The sequence below is a fragment of the Capra hircus genome, chromosome 28, assembly GCF_001704415.2.
Source record: "Capra hircus breed San Clemente chromosome 28, ASM170441v1, whole genome shotgun sequence".
Lineage (NCBI taxonomy): Eukaryota > Metazoa > Chordata > Mammalia > Artiodactyla > Bovidae > Capra > Capra hircus.
Genome location: NC_030835.1, coordinates 21,887,124 through 21,908,102, shown reverse-complemented (window position 1 = coordinate 21,908,102; position 20,979 = coordinate 21,887,124). Strand labels below are relative to the sequence as shown.

At 36.9% G+C, this 20,979-nt stretch overlaps 1 protein-coding gene across 2 annotated transcripts in view; it reads right to left on the bottom strand.

The window, feature by feature from the left end:
- The window catches only part of CTNNA3 (catenin alpha 3), a 1,853,842-nt gene that overhangs the window by 1,380,482 nt on the left and 452,381 nt on the right, over positions 1-20,979 (bottom strand). For both annotated transcript variants that reach the window (XM_018042551.1, XM_018042552.1), the window contains exon 6: positions 13,919-14,182. In XM_018042551.1, the coding sequence (XP_017898040.1) occupies positions 13,919-14,182 (264 nt within the window). The remainder of the gene's footprint in view (positions 1-13,918; positions 14,183-20,979) is intronic.

Genomic DNA, 20,979 nt, shown 5'->3' with positions numbered 1-20,979 from the left:
GCCATAAAGGGGGTGTCATCTGCATATCTGTGGTTATTGATATTTCTCCCAGCAGTCTTGATTCTAGCTTGTGCTTCATCTAGCCTGACATTCTGCATGATGTACTCTGCACATAAGTTAAATAAGCAGGGTGAAAATAAACAGCCTTGACCTTCTCCTTTCCCAATTTTGAACCAGTCTATTGTTCCATGTCTGGTACGAACTGTTGCTTCTTGATCTGCAAAGCTATGACTAACCTAGACAGCGAATTATAAAGCAGAGACATTTCTTTGCCAACAAAGGTCCGTCTAGTCAAAGCAATGGTTTTTCCAGTAGTCATGTATGGATGTGAGATTTGGACCCTAAAGAAGACTGAGCACCAAAGAATTGATGCTTTTGAACTGTGGTGTTGGAGAAGACTCTTGAGAGTCTATTGGGTGCCAAAGTGATCACACAAGTCATTTCTAAAATAAATCAATCCTGAATATTCATTGCAAGGACTGATTTTAAAGTTGAAGCTCCAATACTTTGGCCACCTTATGTCAAGAGCTGACTCATTAGAACATACCCTAAAGACTGAAGGGAGGAGGAAAAGGGGACGACAGAGGAAGAGATGATTGTATGACATCACTGACTCAATGGACATGAGTTTGAGCAAGTTCAGGGAAGTGGTACAGGACAGGGAAGCCTGGCATGCTGCAGTCCAGAGGGTTGCAAAGAGCCACACATGACTGAGCCACTGAACCACAACAAAGCTAATAAATATTGATTATCAACTGGCTGACAGGAAACTCATGATGCAAATACTTCATAAGAACTTGTTTTAAAATTGTGCTCTAGATTTCAGGTTTACCTTTTTCAGGTTTTGGAAAATTGAAATAAAATCATAATTGTATCTAGCTACCTAGAAATCATTTCTAAGTTTGATACCACATTCATGGAATCATAAGACTGAAAATTCTCAGTAATATCATGTAGAGCATGTATCTAATAGTTCCAAGAGGCCAAGAGCAAGCAAGGTCTAGCAACCATTATTATCTACATATTTTAATTACAAGGTACTCAATCCCTTCCTTTTTTAATCATCATATATAAGAGATTTTGTTGTCCTCTTCTTGGGTAAATATTCATTAGATGCATTAAAATCTGTCACCAGGTTCAAAGGTCAGCTACTCATTATCTTTACAACAAATATTTATTAAACAATTACTATGTGTCTGTCACTGTGCTAAGAAGTGGGGAATATAAATATTTATAAGATATCATTCATCTACTCAAGAACTCGATACTAATAGGGAAAAATAGGATAAACAAATGTATTTAAAACATATGCAAAAGTATTAAACAAATGTTTTAAACTCAAGATATAATTGAATTTCAACACTGGCCATTATTTGTCACAAGAGCTATTATTTAGAAAGGGCAATTACTGAGGGGAGATGGTCATGAGAAACAAGCTTAAGGTATATCTTCTAATTCTTCTTTCTTTCCAACATAGACAAGTAATGCAACTTGACAGAAGAGTAGTTTGCTTCTTTAGAAAGGACATAATAATTTCTAACCTATTTGCTCCACAAGGCAATTTGGTCCTAATAAGAAAATATGTAAGTAAACATGCTAAATAGTGCTAGTATTAAGCCAGTACCTAGAACAATGCCTCATACAGACTAGATTTAACAAATATTTATTAAATTTAATGAGCACCTTGTAACATAAGCTATTCTCAGATTTATCATCCTATTGTAATATATTTTAACTACTTCATACACAAGAATATGAGTGAATAATAATAATAAAGCATCCATGAAACAATGCAGCTTATGAAAATGAATTGTGCCCAGTGACTTTAAAGCTCCTGATGTGGCTATGCACCCTCTCTACCCACTCTATTTTTACATTTTGCATTAAATATTCTCTCCTTTTTATAACTTATCATATACGCCTGTACCACTCTATACATATAAGTAGACAGATATATGGTTTAGTTTTGCATGTCTCAATCTTTATATAAATGGAAACATTTTGCATGGATTCTTACATGTCTTGCTCTTTGTTAGGTAAAGCTTTATAATGTGATATTCACTCATGTTAATATCTGTAGAGCTTTCCCTGTGACTCAGCTGGTAAAAAATCCACCTGCAATCCACCTGGGTTCTATCCCTGGGTTGGGAAGATCCCCTGGAGAAGGGAAAGGCTACTCACTCCAGTATTCTGGCCTGAAGAATTCCATGGACTATGGAGTCCAGTGGGGTCTCAAAGAGTCGGACACAACTGAGCAACTTTCACTTTCACTTTCTTTTCATGATAATATGCACCGCTATAACTTATTCATTTTCATTCATTATACTCACACTTCTAATTTTAAGAGAAATAGTTTTAATGACTCAAATGTTAAGTATAAAGTTCACTATAGAACAGTCTTTTGGACTCTGTGGGAGAGGGAGAGGGTGGGATGATTTGAGGGAATGGCATGGAAACATGTATAATATCATATAAGAAATGAATCACCAGTCCAGGTTTGATACAGGATCCTTGGGGCTGGTGCACTGGGATGACCTGGAGGGATGGTACAGGGAAGGAGGTGGGAGGGGGGTTCAGGATGGGGAACACATGTATGCCTGTGGTGGATTCATGTTGATGTGTGGCAGAACCAATACAATATTGTAATTAGCCTCCAATTAAAATAAACAAATTTAAATTTTAAAAAAATTAATAGGAACCCTTTATTAAGTAAAGAAAATTTACTTCTCTTTCTAACTAGCTAGAAGTTTCAAATAAACCACACTGAATTTTTCAAAAGTTTTCCATATCCTCTGAGATTAAAATATCCTTTTTTTCTCTTGGGTAAATAACATCTGTAGATATTCTAATGTTGAACTAATGTCACATTCCCAGAATAAATCCAACTTTATTATAATGAGTTACTTATTGCTTAACAGTCTGCTTACATTTTAAGATTTCTACATCCTTAGATCGGCATGTGAATTTTCTTCCTTGTCTTACCCATGAACTGTTGGTATTGATTCCACCAGCTTCATTTAGTGAATTGAAAGCTGGTATTTCTTTTGTCATTCTTAGGAAGTTATGTTTACATATAGTCAAAAGGATTTTTAGTACTCTTCATAAACATATTTGAGACTAGGGTTTGTTTTGAGTAAAAACTGTTAACTACTAATTCAGTTCTTTAGTTCACATTATCTATTCTTGAGTCAGTCCTACTAAATTATGTTTTCCTAGGAATTTTTCTAAATTTCATCCAAATTTTCATGTTTATTAGGATAAAATTCTTCATATATTTATAGTTAAGTTATATCCATATATAACATCCACTGAGAATGTTAGGTCCATGAATCAAAGTAAATTGGGAGCGGTCAAACAGGAGATGGCATAAGTGAACATCGACATTTCAAAAATCAGTGAACTAAAATGGGCTGGAATGGGCGAATTTAATTCAGATGACCCTTACATCTACTACAGTGGGCAAGGATCCCTTAGAAGAAATGCAGCAGTAATCATAGTCAACAACAGAGCACAAACTGCAGTACTTAGGAAGTGCAGTCTCAAAAACCACAGAATGACCTCTGTTTGTTTCCAAGGCAAATCATTCAATATCACAATAATCCAAGTCTGTGCCCAACCACTAATGCTGAAGAAGTTGAAGTTGAATGGTTCTATGATGGCCTATAAGACCTTCTAGAACTAACAAGAAAAAATATGTCCTTTCCATCACAGGGGACTGGGATGCAAAATTAGAAAGTCAAGAGATACCTGGAGTAACAGGCAAGTCTGGCCTTGGAGCACAAAATGACGCAGGGCCACAACTAACAATTTTGTGAAGAGAATGCACTGATCATAACAAACACCCATTTCCAACAACGCAGAGATGACTCTACACATGGACATAACCAGATGGTCAATAACGAAATCAGATTGATTATATTCCTTGCAGCTGAAGATGAAGAAGCTCTATATGGTCAGAGAAATAAGACCAGGAGCTGACTGTGGTTCAAATCATGGACTCTCATTGCAAAATCAAGACTCAAGTTGAAGAAAGGAGGGAAAACCACTAGACCATTCGGGTATGATGTAAATCAAATCCCTTATGATTATGCAGTGGAAATAATAAATAGATTCAAGGGATTAGATCTGGTAGAGTGCCTGAAAAACTATGGACAGAGGTTCATACCATTGTACAGAGGCAGTAATCAAAACCATCCCCAAGAAAAAGAAATGCAAAAAGACACAATGGTTGTCTGGGGAGGCCTTATAAATAGCTGAGAAAAGATTAGAAGTGAAAGTCAAAGGAGAAAGGGAAAATACACACATCTGAAAGCAGAGTTCCAAAGAATAGCAAGGAGAGATAAGAAAGCCTTCCTAAGTGAGCAATGCAAAGAAAGAGAGGAAAACAATAGAATGGGAAAGACTAGAGATCTCTTCAATAAAATTAGAGATACCAAGGGAACACTTCATGCAAAGATGGGCATAATAAAGTACAAATATGGTATGGACCTAACAGAAGAAAAAGAGATTAAGAGGTGGCAAGAATACACAGAATAACTGTACCCAAAAAGATCTTAATGACCCAGATAACCATGATGGTGTGATCACTCACCTAGAGTGAGACATCTTGGAGTGCAAAGTCAAGTAGGCCTTAGTAAGCATCACTACAAACAAAGCTAGTGGAGGTGATGGAATACCAGCTGAGCTATTTCAAATCCTAAAAGATGATGCTGTGAAAGTATTGCACTCAATACGCCAGCAAATTTGAATAACTCAGCAGTGGCCACAGGATTGGAAAAGGTCAGTTTTCATTCCAATCCAAAAGAATGTTCCAACTACCATACAATTGCACTCCTCTCACACACTAGCAAAGCAATGCTCAAAATTCTCCAAGCTAGGGTTCAATAATACATGAACCTAGAACTTCCAGATATTCAAGCTGGATTTAGAAAAGGCAGAAGAACAAAAATATCAAGTTGCCAATATCCATGGGATCATCAAAAAAGTAATAGAATTCCAGAAAAACATCTACTTCTGCTTCATTGACTATCCTAAAGCCTTTGTGTGGGTCACACCAAATGGTGGAAAATTCTGCAAGAGATGAGAATACTAGACCACCTGACCTGCCTCCTGAGAAATCAGTATGTAAGTCAAGAAGCAGCAGTTAGTACCAGACATGGAACAATGGACTTGTTTCAAACTGGGAAAGGAGTACATTAAGGCTGTATATCATCACCCTGCATCATGTGAAATGCTCATTTGGATAAAACAGAAGCTGGAATCAAGACTGCAGGGAGAAATATCAATAACTTCAGATATGCAGATGACATCACCCTTATGGCAAAAAGCAAAGAGGAACTAAAGAGCCTCTTGATGAAAGTGAAAGAGGAGAATGAGAAAACTGGCTTAAAACTTAACATTCAAAAAATGAAGATCATGCCATTGGTCCCACCACTTTATGGCAAATAGACGGGGAAACAATGGAAACAGTGAGAGACCATATTCCTGGGCTCCAAAATCAGTGCAGATGGTAACTGCAGCCATGAAATTAAAAGACATTGTTTCCTTGGAAGAAATGCTATGACCAACCTAGATTGCTCTTAAAAAGCAGAGACATTACTTTGCAAACAAAGGTCTGTCTAGTCAAATCTATGGTTTTCATGTACAGTGAGAGTTGGACCATAAAGAAAGCTGTGCACTGAAGAATTTATGCTTTTGAACTGTGCTGTTATAGAAGACTCTTGACAGTCCCTTGGACTGCAAGGAGATCAAATCAGTCAATCCTAAAGGAAATCAGTCCTGAATATTTATTGGAAGGACTGATGCTGAAGCTGAAGCTCCAATACTCTGGCCCCATGCCATGATGTGAAGAACTGACTCATGGAAAAGACCCTGATGCTGGGAAAAATCAAAGGCAGGTGAAAAATGGAATAACAGAGGCTGAGATGGCTCAATGGCACCACCAATCTGATGGACATGAGTTTGTGCAAGCTCTGGGAGTTGGTGATGGACAGGATGAAGAGTCAGACAGGTGAAGAGTCGGACATGACTAAGCAACTGAACTGAACTGAATCCTTCTTCCTAATATAGCTCACCAGCAAGTCATCAATTTTATTAGTCTTTCCAAATAACATGCTTTTGTCTTTGTTGACCCTCACTATAGAATTTCTTTTGCTTGCGATGTAATCGATTTCTACTCATATATTCTATTCCTTTTAGGTTTGTTTACTGTTCTCTTGCAAGCTCAAAGTGGAAACAGCTCTTTAATGATATACTCTGCATATAAATTGAATAAATAGGGAGGTAATATACAGCTTTGTCATACTTCTGTTTGATCTGCTGCTGCTGCTGCTAAGTCGCTTCAGTCGTGTCCGACTCTGTGCGACCCCATAGACGGCAGCCCACCGTCCCTGGGATTCTCCAGGCAAGAACACTGGAGTGGGTTGCCATTTCCTTCTCCAATCCTGTTTGATCTAGTCTGCGCTAAACTCCATCTATTGATTTTTTTTTCCATCCAATTGCATTATTCAGCTCTATGATTTGCTTGTTTTTTTCATCATTTTCTGTTTGTTAAAATTATTACTTTGTTCATAAGTTGCTCTGCTAACCTCACTGAGCACCTTGCTAATCATTATTTTGGATTATCTGTTTGGTATATCACAAATCTTTATTTCACTATAGTCCACTTCTGGAGTTTGTTCTTTTATTTAGAACATATTTCCCTGTTTTTTTTCCCCTTAACTGTTTTGTTGATTTCTATGTATTAGATAAAATAGCCACCTCTCTAAGTTGAGGGACTGGTCTCGAGTAAGAGACGAACCCCAATAATCAGCCCATCCAGCTAATCTGGATGCTTCTCGAATCTTTGTGCTAGTCTAACTGGAAAAGTGGGGACACTAGCTCTGTCATCAAACCCCTACCAGGAAGAAACTAGTAGCTGGGCTTTACTGCTGGCACCAGCCTTGGAAAGGAGTTGTGGAAAGAGGGTTCAGGAGGGCTCATTCAAAACTGCCACTTTGTTCTCTGGGGACCCCAAGAAACTAGAGAATGCATGGCTGCACTGGCTCCCAGAGGCAGGCAAGTGAGAAACTAGATCTTTGGCTAGTAGTCAGAAAAGTCTACTATACTAGATGTGCAATCCAACTCCTTTCAGGAAGAAGATGGTGACTTGGTTATTTCACTGGAATAAGCCAGAAGAAAAGCCATGAAAGTGCCCACATGTGGGTTCAAAGTCCCAGGAGACTAGTGATTGCCTGTCTCATCAGTTCCCAAAGACAGCTGAGTTAGAAGCCAGAATCTGGTCAGCTAGTGGAAAAGTTATGTGCATTCTAATCCCTTCCAGGGAGAACTGGAAGGTGGGCTTTATTGCCTGCTCATTCTAAACTGAGCCAATGGTGAGAGCTACATGAATTATTTGCAAACTACCTTTTTGTTCTTTATGCCCGCAAAGGTCTAGCAAACACTGGGCTCCATCAGCTGCCAAATATAGACAAGCTAGTAGACAGTCCTTTTGATAACAGCCAGAAAAGTTGGAGTGCTAGATATGTGCAGAATCTTTTCTTCTCAAGGAGAAGCTGGGAGATTCCTCTCAACTGTATGAGGTTGTGTTAAGAATGGAGTTTATGATGAGAGTCGTCCCAGTTTTTCCTGACTCTTGAGGTGGGTACTTTCTTAGTTGACCAGCATGCAGGTATCTCTCAACTATTTTCTGGATTTCGCTCAGAGGCAACTGATAGATGTGTAGTTGTTTACTCAGTGTGTTTGTGGGTAGAGGGAAAAGTCAGGAGCCTCCTATTCTGCAATCTTGCAGTTGGTGGTGATGGTTTAGTCATTCAGTCACGTCCTACTCCTTGCAACCCCATGGACTGTAGCCTGCCAGGTTCCCCTCTGTCCATGGGATTGGGTGAAGTGGGTTGCCACAGCAAGAACGCTGGAATGGGTTGCCATTTCCTTCTCCAGGGGCAATTTTGCTGAGAATAAAGCTAACCCTTTTTTCTTTTTAAAATATTCTTTTTGCATTTGGTATTCTTCAGTTTTATTACAATATGTATAAATATGATTTCTTTCTATATATCTTGCCTGGAAATTATTGGAATTTTTAACTATGGATTTTTTTGTCTTCCATTAGTTCTAGGAAATTCTTAGGATTTGTTTTATACTTTTCTTCTTCTGTATCCTATATCAGATTATTTTAGATCTTGTCACACTATCCTTCATCTTAACTGTTTTTTGAAATACCTTATTTTGGGTCTCTGTGGTGTATCACAAATAACTTCAAATACATCTTTCAGGTCATTAATTTGCTATCGAATCTCTTGTTTTGCCTAACTATTGAATTTTTCACAATATGTTTGTCATTTTAGATAGTTCTGCCTGATCAATTTTGATAGACTTTTGTTTTTTCATTATACTCCTCATACTTTACTGAGTAAATGAGAAAATAATATTTATTAAGCATACTAATTTACATTTATTATCTTATTATTTCAGTATCTGCAGTGTTTTCAGATCTGATTCTGCAGTTTGCTATTTCTACAAAATTTCATTCATGTATCTTGCTTATTTGTGTGTCTTGTGACAACTTATTTCCCTTGAACTTGGATGAGAATATTTTGTGGACTGAGAGTATGGTGCAGAATTTGAGTTTACTTCTGGCAGTTACTTCCATGTATTACCAAAACAGGATCCTTTACATTTTCAGCTGAAGTTTTAGAGGCTACACAGATAATATAAATTTTGACACAAAGTCCAGATAAGAATAGACTAGAAAATTTCCAGGATTTGATTTTTTTTTTTTTTCTGAACCACCTAGGGCCAAATTAAGCCACTCAAGTTTTCCTACTACCTCCTGCTGTAGAGGCTAGTGTTTTTGTTGTTTATCCAGTGAGGTGTTCAAATAAGAGGATTCTCAGATTCTTGGAAGGGTCTCATGTGCCGTTTCAGCTAATAGGCTTTGTCTTTTGTCCTCAGTTCATGATCTTTCAAAATCCAAGTTACAGGCAATAATGCAAAAGAAATTCCGTGTATTGCCTATCATAATGCAGGTGCTGGCCTGCTAGTTTGGATTTGTGCTCTTAGCACCTGGCTGGCCCCAGGAAATTCCCCTAATTCACCCATCAGATTATCCACACAGTTAAAAATGTTTTGTCTATTATTTTTAGTTCTTCTAGTTCACCATATTCCTAAAACCCAACCGATGTTTTCATATTAAATCACTTCTAGATGTTACTGATGCCTATTTTTCTTTAGCTCCTAAACACTAATTTGATTAATAGAGGTCCTGTTTTCTCTCTCAGGTAAAAATGTTAGAATACAAGGTCTACATATCTCAGAATTATTACTCTTAGTAAACGGCAGCATAGCTTGGCAGTTACACGGAACATAAACTAAGGCAAGAAAGCTACTGGGAAAAGACTTTTTTCTCTTTGGGCTCTCTTATGACAGAAAGGAATCTGAGCAGCATATCATCCAGCTATTTTTCCCTGTGGTTTTCTTCCTTATAAATTTGCAGCCCAGTTAAAAGTTAGGCAAAATAGAGTACATACTCCAACAACATACAGTACAAGTTGGAGAAAAGCACAAAAACAGGGATAAGGAGAAAATGCTCTTCACTCCAATATTGCAAAGTGACAGGCACCATTTCTGTACTCATTATTTCCTTCATTCATTCACTGATATTTACCTGGCATTTACTATGTATACAGCATTGTTCCAGATGTTGGGGACACAACACTGAATAAGGAATATATGAATGATGACATGTAAATGAACACATAGAAAGAAGATAAGAATACAAATGACAGTTCTTCGAAAATGACACAGTACTACAAAACTCCTTTGTCATTATCGTCTTTATCACAAGAGAATCTGGATAATTCTGGGGATTATGATTACAAAAGCTGCGTTTTCCTTACACACAAGAGCAAATACACCTTAGTAGACTTGAAGATTCAAAGCAATTTTCACTGGCAAAGTTTCTGACTTAAAATATATTCAAAATTATGTTAATCTACAACTGGACACTTCTCAATTCTCATTCAGTCATAAATGCAGAAATAACACTCTATAATTTACATTAGCTTTTCCAATAAATTAATCGATTTAGCCTAGACAGTGTTCTAATTCAACTTCTATTTTCTCCAACAATAAATCTCAGGGTTCATTTCCACAACCAGCTATGGACCAGAATGAAAGATTTAACGAAGCTTCAGCTTGGTAGTTGTTGAGTAAGCACTCTGATACATTTCTACACTATAAACATTTAATGAGACTTACTCCCACAGAGTATTTACTACATCAATTTATTTCATAGTATTACGTTTGCAGAAGCAAGATAGAGCAAAGGTTATTTTGGATCCTTTTCCAATACCACTTCCTGTAAATAAAGAAAAGTGCAACCATTTAATTTACAAAATCATCTTAGAAGTCTAAATGCTCAATAAATTCTGCTTTATCTAGTTCAGACAGCCTCAGAAGCTATTTGTAATTTGGGTATAAAATGTATATAAAATTGAAGCATTTTTATACCAGCTTTCTGTCCCTAACTTTGACTGGAACTGAATTTCAAAGGTTGTTGAGACAGTATTGGGATTTCTGCAATATTTCTGCAATATACTTGAAATTCCACCCTGCCTTGATAAGGGAGTCAGCCACTTATCTTATGAAAAGGAAGTCTCTATCACTATGTGTATGCCCACTCTCATCCAAACTACACACACACACACACGCAATTACTTTTCCTTTTCTCCAACCACTGCCATTTCTTGCCTATCACTTTCAACTAAAGTGAGAAAAGAGGAGTCCCTGAAGGAAGACAACTTCAAAATCTTCTGCCTTCTTCTATAATCCTAATATAGAAAAAAGTGTCTGAGATAAACTGGACCTCTTACACAAGCATCCCCTGACACAATTTAGTTTAGTACTATGAAAAATGTGATACACAATCCTATCTGTCCACTCTTGCAAATTTCACCTCGCTATTCTAGGCACTCCTCATATATAGGCTATTTCTACTTAAGTAACACAGGTACCCAGAAAATAAATTTTCAATAAAAAGTTATGCCATCTTTGGGGCTAAGTTACATTTATAATTTTTCTGATGGCTCCAAAAAACAAAGAATTGTATAATAAATTTTGTTGAATTTTAATTAAGCACATTAATATCTACTTATGAGAATTCAGTATAACACTGAAGTTAGAAATATCTTCCAAAGTCAGACAGGCTAGATCCTGATTACTACCACTCACTAGCCTTCTGATTTGAAAAAACCTTATATAAATCTGTTTCATTTTCTGTAAAACAATAACACCACCACCAACAAAAAAAACCCACTTCTATGGTTTGTTGTTATTTAGTGGGTAAGTTGAGTCCAACCCTTTGTAACCCCATGGACTGTAGCCTGCCAGCTCCTCTGTTCATAGGATTTTCCAGGCAAGAATACTGAAATTGGCTGCCATCTCCTTCCCCAGGAGATCTTCTTGACCTAGGGAGTGAACCCACATCTCCTACATTGCAGGAAGATTCTTTACCACTAAGCCACCTGAGAAGCCCCCACTTATAATGGACACTTGTAACAAGTGATAAATTTATGTTAGATGTTTAGCTATCAAAAAATTCTACATATTGTTCCATGGGAGTTCTAATGTTCTGCTAGTGTCACTGGTATAAAATTAGTTAAAAACATAATCTTGCCTACAGGGTATTTTTCAATCTTATTGTGAAGACAAAACACTCATCTAATAGACAAGTTTACCAAGTACTCATTACACAGGGCAAACATTTAGATGATTGGGTATTATTAAAGAACCATCATTATTTTTCCACCTAATCTAGACAAAGAGGACCTAAAATTTTCACATAAATGGTAATAATTGGGAACTTAATAGATTATTTCATTGATGCCAATAATTAGGAATTTAATAATATTAGATTAGAAATGAAAATGCCTGTTTAAGATGTGTGACTAAAGTTAAAGCATATGGAAAGGTTATTTTAAACTTAATATATCGAATAAGTTTATTGTGAAAGTAATAATGTTAAGAACAACACAAGAATTATAGGCTGTGTGCTTTTTTTAAGTTATCAGTAAAACTTTAATAATTTTAATTGTGCTTTTTTTTTTCATTACGGAAGTATCTGCTGCCAAATAGTCACCTCTGCCACTAATAATGAAAGCTAAAATCTACTGAGAACTCACTGTATGCCAGTCACTGCTATGAGCATTTTTACATGTATTATTATTCACTGAGTCAGACAACACTAAGATATAGGTCCAATTATTATTATTTTCCATTTATAGGTGAAATTTATAGGAGAAAATTAGAAAATTAAGAGTTGAATAAAATAGCTTACTTAAGATTGCATGGGCAGCAACCACCACAGCTGGGATAGGAACCCAGGCATTTGGTCTCCTGAACCCTTATCTTTAAGCATTATATAGAATTGTCTTCCATTAAACAAGTACATATCTGACTTGGATATCCAATGATCTTTGACATATACTGGAATGTCTGAGAAATAGCTCAACGTTTTGAAAACTAAGTTGCTGATCTTCCTCTCAAAACTGACTTCACCCATTTCTTCCCCATCATAGTCGATAAAAAGTCATGCAATTGCTCAAGCCAAAAAGTAAACAAACAACAACGAAAACTTTGTAATTATCTGTGGTAGGAACAGAGATGTACTGCCCATGTCTCCCTTCCAGGTAGGACTTGCTGCCTAGCTGTGGAGAGTAAGACCAACAAATGCCCCTGGCTGTCAGTTTCTTCAGGATCTGCCCCACCTGCAGAGAGGTTATCCCCACTCCCCATATCTGCGGGTCAAACCCTTTCCAGGGCAGGGTGACCTGCCTCCAGTGACTGAAAGAGGCCCGACTATTTTTGCCCAACAAGATACACTTGAGGTTAAGATGCTTGTCAGAGCTCCCTGCTCACTGGTTCAACTTTGGAGGTCCAGCTCACAGGTAGACTTCTTCCTCTACTCAGTCCTGCTCCCTTCCTCTTCCTTCATAGACATTAATTCCTAACACCTTGTATCCCAGACTCTGTCTAGTGTGTGCTTCTAGAGGATCTAAACTGCAACACCAGCCATGACTCTTCCCTTTCTCTCACACCCTACAAATAATTTGAATTGTCAAATCCAGCTGGCTCTTCTTACAAAAATTTAGCTCTAATAGTCACTAGCCACCCTAGTCCAGACTAAAATGTAAAGAGGTCATGAGAGCAGTGCTCAGTTATACCCCAAGCAGAAAGAACAGTTCAATAATAAGTACTCACGGAATGAATAAATTCTATATTTCATAAACTGATCTATGTAAAATAAAGTCATGTCAATATAATTAACAATCACGATTTAAATACATTGACATCCTTGGAAGAGATGTAAGGCATCAGAAGTCTACTGATAGAATGCGGCTGTTGTTTAGTCACTCGGTCATGTCGCCTCTTTTGCGACCCCGTGGACTGTACTCCTCCAGGCTCTTCTGTCCAAGGAATTTCCCAAGCAAGAATACTGGAATGGGTTGGAATTTCCTACTTCAGAGGATCTTCTCGACCCAGGGATTGAACCTATGTCTCCTGCATTGCAGGCAAATTCTTTACCACTGAGCCACCCAGGAAACCCACTGGTAGAATGCTGCTGCTGCTGCTAAGTCGCTTCAGTCGTGTCCAACTCTGTGTGACCCCATAGACGGCAGCCCACTAGGCTCCTCGGTCCACATGATTCTCTAGGCAAGAATACTGGAGTGGGTTGCCATTTCCTTCTCCTTACTGGTAGAATATCTACCTGCTAATCAATTCATTGGAAAACACAATGATTGAGACTGAGTAGGATTTTTATTTACTCATACTCTGAACTTCAACCCGAGCATCTTAAAACACACACATTTAATTATTTTCTTACTGGTATATCAAATCACGTTTTAATTTTCTCTCAACTTACCTCAAGCTCATCAAGAGCACCGCCCAGTGTTGCTGCCTGAGGCTCTGGTGGGGCTGACATGTTCTGGATGCCCTGTGAAGCATTTGAAATTACATTGAGGGCATTCTGAATTTCTCCACAAACGGTGTCCTTGCTAGCTTTAAGGGATGCAACATCAGAATGTTCCAAACAAGCTGAACAAATTGAATGCAGTATGGGGGAGTTCTCCTTCAGTGAGGCCCGGGCACCTGCAATTTCATCCCTCTGTATTGGGGATTTTAGGTCCTGAGGAGAGAAATGAAAAGAGAGGTTATGCAAAAGAGAGGTTATGGAAGGTTATTCTTTATACAAAGAAGCTCCATTTTTCTGCCAATATAAACAAAAAGATAATAGATCCTAGGAAGTCATAACTATAAGTTAAACTTAAGAGCATAAATTATTTCTACACTCTTGAATCTGTTAAAAGTTCTATAAAGCTGAGCCAATTAGCAAATAAAGGTCACAATTGTACAGATGTGCAATTACTAACTTTTACGTGTGTCAATCATATACTTATGTCAGAAAAGTACTCCGGCATTCCTATTATTAACTGAATTATAAGAGAGCTTCAATTCCAAGGATGCTGATTACCTATTTGCATACACATGATGATTCCATTTAATGTTTTTGTTAAAACTAAACCAGTTAAGAATACTAAATTAAACCTCCCACCATTCAGCTATCTTTCATTCTTTTTCAGAAATACTTGCTAATAAATTAATCTTGGATATTTCTTTCTTCAACATTTATTCAACATATAGTTATTGAGCATTTAGTATACGCTAGCCCTTGTGCTTAGATGTCAAGTGCACAGAAGGGAACAATCCTAGAGGGACCTTGTTCTCCTGAGGCTTATATTCTTGTTTGAGGGAAAGGGGACTGAAAGCAAATGATAAACTATGTAAACAAATACATAAGACAATCTCAGGTAATGACAAATTCTATCAAGAAAACACAACAGTGAGTGTCAGCAACTGACGAGAAGAGAAGCTGGTTTAGCTTGGGTGGTCAGAGGAGAGAATTCCTCAGAGATGACATTTGCAATAAATATAAATAAAAAGCATTTCAAACAGTGGGAGGAGAGGAAAGAGAAAGTCTCATGTAAGTGATAGTGGATCAAAACCAGCTCAAACCTACAGGAAAAATCTCTGGCAAGTACCATCTTAGCCAAGAGATGAATGTTAACATCATCAATGATGTCACAAGGATATCGGGTGATTCTTGATATATTGTGACAAGATGAGTACTTCACCTGCCCGGAATTCTCTCCAAAGCCCATAGTCTCAATCTAATCATGAAAAAACAACAGCAAACAAAACCAGATTGAGGAAAATCCTACATGATATCTGAACAGTATTCCTTGATTAAGGTCACAGAAAACAAAGGGACTGACTGATGAACTATCACAGAGCAGAGGAAGCTGGAGAGACATGACAACTAACTGCAACACAGAGCCCTGGATCAGATCCTGGAGCAGAAAGAAGACATCAATGGAAAAATTAATGAATTCCAAAGAAAGTCCAGAGTTCCGTTAACAGTAATGTATCAATGTTTGCTCATTGTGGCAAACATAAGACATTAACTGTGGAGGAAATCAGAAGAGTAGATCAGAAATTTCTGTATTATCTTTGCAACTTTCCCAGAAATCTAAAGTTATTAATATAAAATAAAAAGTGTACTTTAAAGAAAACTAACTGAAGTGAACTGAACAATAATTTATGCATTCCACACATAATATCTCATTTAATACTTATAAAAACTCATGGTACATATTATTCCTCTTTTTAAAAATGAGAAAACTGGCTTCCTGCAAGAGTGATGTCTCCAGGATCTTACGCATTAACTTTCCATGATTTGTTGCACAGTGATTTGTATTTATTGCCTCAAATGTAGTAATACCTTTAAAAAGTTTGGAAACTCAGAATTAGGGGTAGAAAAAATCATAAGTGATACATTTAATTTTTATCTGACATATCCCCAAATTTTATCTTTCAGAAAGTTAGGTATGGGATGGGTCTCTGGGCCAAATGACTGAGCTAAATGTAGCATTTCTTGCATTGTAACACAAGTCAGTCTGACTGCTAAGACAGGATCTTAACAGCTTTTCTTAACAGGATTTCTCTCACTTGCTATTATACAAGGATGAGGACTTGTGTTATACAATGACTTATAGTTTATAAAGTGTTTCTGGATAGTATCTCACTGATCATCACAACACCCCTTGAGGCAGCTAGGCTGGTGTTAGCAGCCCCATTTTAACTAAACAGGTATTTATTATCAGGAGATTAAAAAGCTGGCAGAAGAACTGAGAGGTAAACTTAAATCTTCTGATTGCAAACCCCATGACTAATTCACAAGACTCTGCTACCTTTGAATAATGCTGCCTGAGGCTAATAAATGGCTGCACTACTTTTAGCTCCTTCCTTTCTGAAAACAAAGGCTGTCTGCTACTTCAGGTGGGCTTTGAGAGAGATTAACTTTGTTACAAGATGCGGGGAGGACAGTTAGAAGTAGCTGTCAACTCAGTGTTCATACTCATGAATTACCCAGAAAAGACACTGCATGACTTTCTTGACTTGCTGTGATTTCCCCTCTAGATTTCTGGTCTGGGTTCTAGTTTCAGCTCTGTCGTTAGTACTCCAAGCTGGGCAAGTCTACTTTTTAGTGTGTGTGTTTCCATCTGTAAAAATGAGGATAATTGTACTCCTGCCAGACCGGTAAGGGGATTCAGTAAGTAGCATAACAGAATTGGAATACGCTTGTAAAGTAGTAGAGAATTACAGAAAAAGTTTAAAAATATTTTATTCCTAAAACTTATCAAACTTGGGGCACTGTTTTAATTCTGTAATAGTCTTAGTGATTTTCATATTCCCAACAGTTTTGTACAACTGTGTGTGTGTGTGTGTGTGTGTGTGTGTGTGTGTGTGTGCTCAGTCATTCAGTCATGTGCAGTCTGCCTGGTTCCTCTGTCTAAGGAATTTTCTGCAAGAATACTGGAGTGGGTTGCATTTCCTACTCCAGGGAATCTTCCCAACACAGGGATTGAACCCTTGCTTCTCCTACATTTGCAGGTGAATTCTTTATCTACATTTATCTCAATGTGACTTTGAGGAAAAACAATTTAATGTTTAAAAAGGATGTACACTCCTCCAAGGAATAATGACACTATGTATAAATATTCAGAAAGAACTGAAGAAAATTCTCTGCATATTACAGTATAACTATAACTATATAACTTCCTCTGAAATGACCTACACATTATACTTCTCTATTTAGAATGACAAGGTCAATGTTTAGGTAGTTTCTGGAAGATGAAAGTCGGTGAACATGTATTATTACAAAGAAAGATAAAGTTAAAACATTATTCCTTTTACTCTGATAGTATATATATATAATATAATTGTAAATATATTACATTATTCCTTTTACTCTGATAGTATATATATATAATATAATTGTAAATATATTACAATTTTTAAAACTTCAAAGTTCCTAGCGCATAAAGGTTAGCACAATATACTGTTAATTGTGCTAACCTTTATGCGCTAGGAACATTGAAGTTTTAAAAATTGTAATATATTTAAGCTTTTGAGCCTATACTTTGTTATCTCTGCCCAAAGCAATTTCAGAATTCTTTTTTTTTTTTTGAGACTTTCATTTGTTTATTGTTTTTCTGTGAAATTTATTTTTTTTATTTTACTTTACAATACTGTATTGGTTTTGCCACAGAATTCTTAATGAGCACTGATAGCCTAAATAACAAGCCAACAAAGCTTGTGAGAAAGGTTCAGTGAATGTAACAAAAATATCATATTATGGCAGCAGGTGGGAAAAGAAGGCAGGTTACAGAGTTTAAGAAAGAAAAATTGAGAAGACAAGGTTATTTCTCCTAAAAGACATCCCAAAGGATAAATTTAATGTAGTAAATAAGCACACAAATAAAAGGACAGCTAACGAATATCACACTTCTAAACAAAACTTGTAGTTCTTTTGTTTTAATGATCACATGAAAGGTTCATAAGTTGTCTATTTATACTTAAATTTAAAACCAGGTCAAAATAGGAATTAAATGGTAGGGTCAATTAGGGATTTCTCTGGATGAAGAACTGTAAAGAACTGCATCTTGAGGACTGGTACTTATTTAATATCTTTTTTAATGCTTCAGAAGAAAAAGCTTACATGAGATTTCCAAGTTAAGGAGACATTAAATGCTTCCAGCTGATGAAGAAATACACAGATGGGACTTAAAAAGAAGATCTTACAAGTCTGTGCAAGTGGGTAGAGAAGCAACATATGAGTTTTAACCCTGGCAAGAGAACAAAATATATTTAGGGATTTTAAAGATCATAAAGTATAAAAACGGAGGGCTCTAAGCTATCAGTTAATTAATTCAACTGTTCATTCAACAGTATTGTTGAGCCCCACCCCCCCATACATATCAGGCAGTGCGCTAAATGTTAAGCAAGCAAGATAAAGCACTTACAGATCAGAAGGGGAAAACAAAAAATTTACATGGGAGTTAAAATAGAGTTATTGATAGCATAGAGGAAAGTTCTTCAGCTTGAGGGGAACTGAAGAAAATTTGTCAGAGGAGAAGACTCTTAAACAGTGAGTAAAAATTATTCCTGTGAACAGTGTGGAGAAAACAGCATGTGCAAAGGCCTGAGGCATAACAGAGCAAGGAGCATGCATGCTTCTGCAAGTAGCACTACAGGTATAGGGACGCTGAGCAAGAACGGTGATGAATCCCTCTAGAAAGGCAAGCAGATGCCATGCTGAAGAACCGTGAGTGCAAAAAGCTAGATGTGGGTTCTTCAAAGATTGCTCTAGCAGTGACCATTTAGGGACCAGAGAGAATGAAATTTCAGTCAGGGAGACCGGGCAATAATGCAAGCAAGAGACAATGAGGGCCTAAATGCTGAACACTATTGCTAGCCTGTAGTAGGATGGGTCCAGAAATATTTATGAGGGAAAAATGGTAAAACTTTGTGATACTTAGATGGGGAAGAGGAATGGAGGGATCTAGAAGCATCTAGAAAATTATTTTAACCATTGTGTGCCTCAGGATGCATTCACTAAGATGGAGAATATGGGATGAATAATGCATTTGAAAGAGTAAGGTGTTATCTGCCAAATGTGAGATGCCAGCATAATATCCAAATAAAAATATACTATACATGGATTGAGAATTGAACAAGAAATGGAGATCTGTGATTCAGTAGCTTATAGCTGGGAGCTAAAGTCATGTGTGTGTGGAAGTTACAGGGCCTTCACCAGGATAAATGTTACAAAAAGGAAAACCTGGGAGTAATCATAAGTTGTTTCTTGAAGATATAAAACTGAAAGTTTTCTGTGCTAGCCCCAAAAGCTAAATACATATTGTAAATTAACAAAAAGGACACCAAAAGATATTGAAATCTCAAAAATAACAAAGAAGCAAGCAAAAACACATCCATATCTTAGAGTTTAGGGCCCCCAATACTGTGGATAATTATGGTCACTATATTCTAAAAAAAGAATTAAAAATTTAAAAAAAGAATTAAAAATTTAAAAAAAGAGCAACTTGGAAGACTGTATGACTTCTGAATGAGGGAGCTAAAAATATAGGGTCTGTTTGCTTCATTGGAGGTTAATTACTTTACAATATTTTATTGGTTTTGCCAAACAACAAAATGAATCCATCACAGGTATACACGTGTTCCCCATCCTGAACCCCCCTCCCACCTCCCTCCTCGTACCATCCCTCTGGGTCATCTCAGTGCACCAGCCCCAAGCATCCAGTATCATGCATCAAACCTGGACTGGTGATTCATTTCGTATATGATATTATACATGTTTCAATGCCATTCTCCCAAATCATCCCACCCTCTCCCTCTCCCACAGAGTCCAAAAGACTGTTATATACATCTGTGTCTCTTTTGTTGTCTTGCATACAGGGCTATTGTTACCCATGATTTTTTAACAGTATGCTGCTGCTGCTGCAGCTAAGTCGCTTCAGTAGGGTCCGACTCTGTGTGACCCCGTAGACAGCAGTCCACCAGGCTCCCCCGTCCCTGGGATTCTCCAGGCAAGAACACTGGAGTGGGTTGCCATTTCCTTCTCCAATACGTGAAAGTGAAGTCGCTCAGTCATTTCCGACTCTTAGCGACCCCATGTACAGCAGCCCACCAGGCTCCTCCATCCATGGAATTTTCCAGGTAAGAGTGCTGGAATGGGGTATAACAGTACAGAAATTATAAATGAACTTTACAAGTTGTTGATGACCTTCTTTACTAAATATAGAAACAACAGATCAAGGAAGAAGCATTTTAGATTCTAGTGAAATCAATTAAAAATACATCTATTCATATTGCTGTCTCCCTCACTTCATTACACTTCCCTTGAATGCAAGTACATAGCTTAGTTATTTTTTAATCCATTATCTAGCAGTACATGGCACATATAAGGATCTTAATCATTTTTGAAGAAACAAATAGAAAAGTAAGAAATAAGAAAGAGGAAGTTATACTCAGAAAGGGTAAGAAACTTGGGATATGATTATTTCAGGAAAACAAATATATGGAAAGAGAGTCTAGACAAACTTGCACATGATAATTCTACAAAAAGCTAAAGAGTACAATTAAATGATATTTATCTTTACATCAAATTTTAGTGAAATCACTGATACAACTGCTCTGGAAAACTGATAGTGTCTAGTAAAGTTTAATATATATGTACATTCCCACAAGCCAACTTTGTTCCACTCCTGGGAGAAGATACACATTTATGGAAATATTTTCATGTTCACTAAAAGTCATATAAAATTGTTCATAGAAATACTCTTTATATAGACCCAAATTAGGAGCAACCCAAAGTGATAAGAATGAACAAAATGCAGTTACATGCCACAATATAAAATATGGAATGAAAATACCAGATATAAAAGAGACATATTAATATTATTTGAGTCTGTCTATATAAAGTTCAAACTCAGCAAAGCTAATCTATAATTTTAGAAATCAGTATAGTGTTTATTCTTTCAGAGTGATTAGAGACTAGAAAGG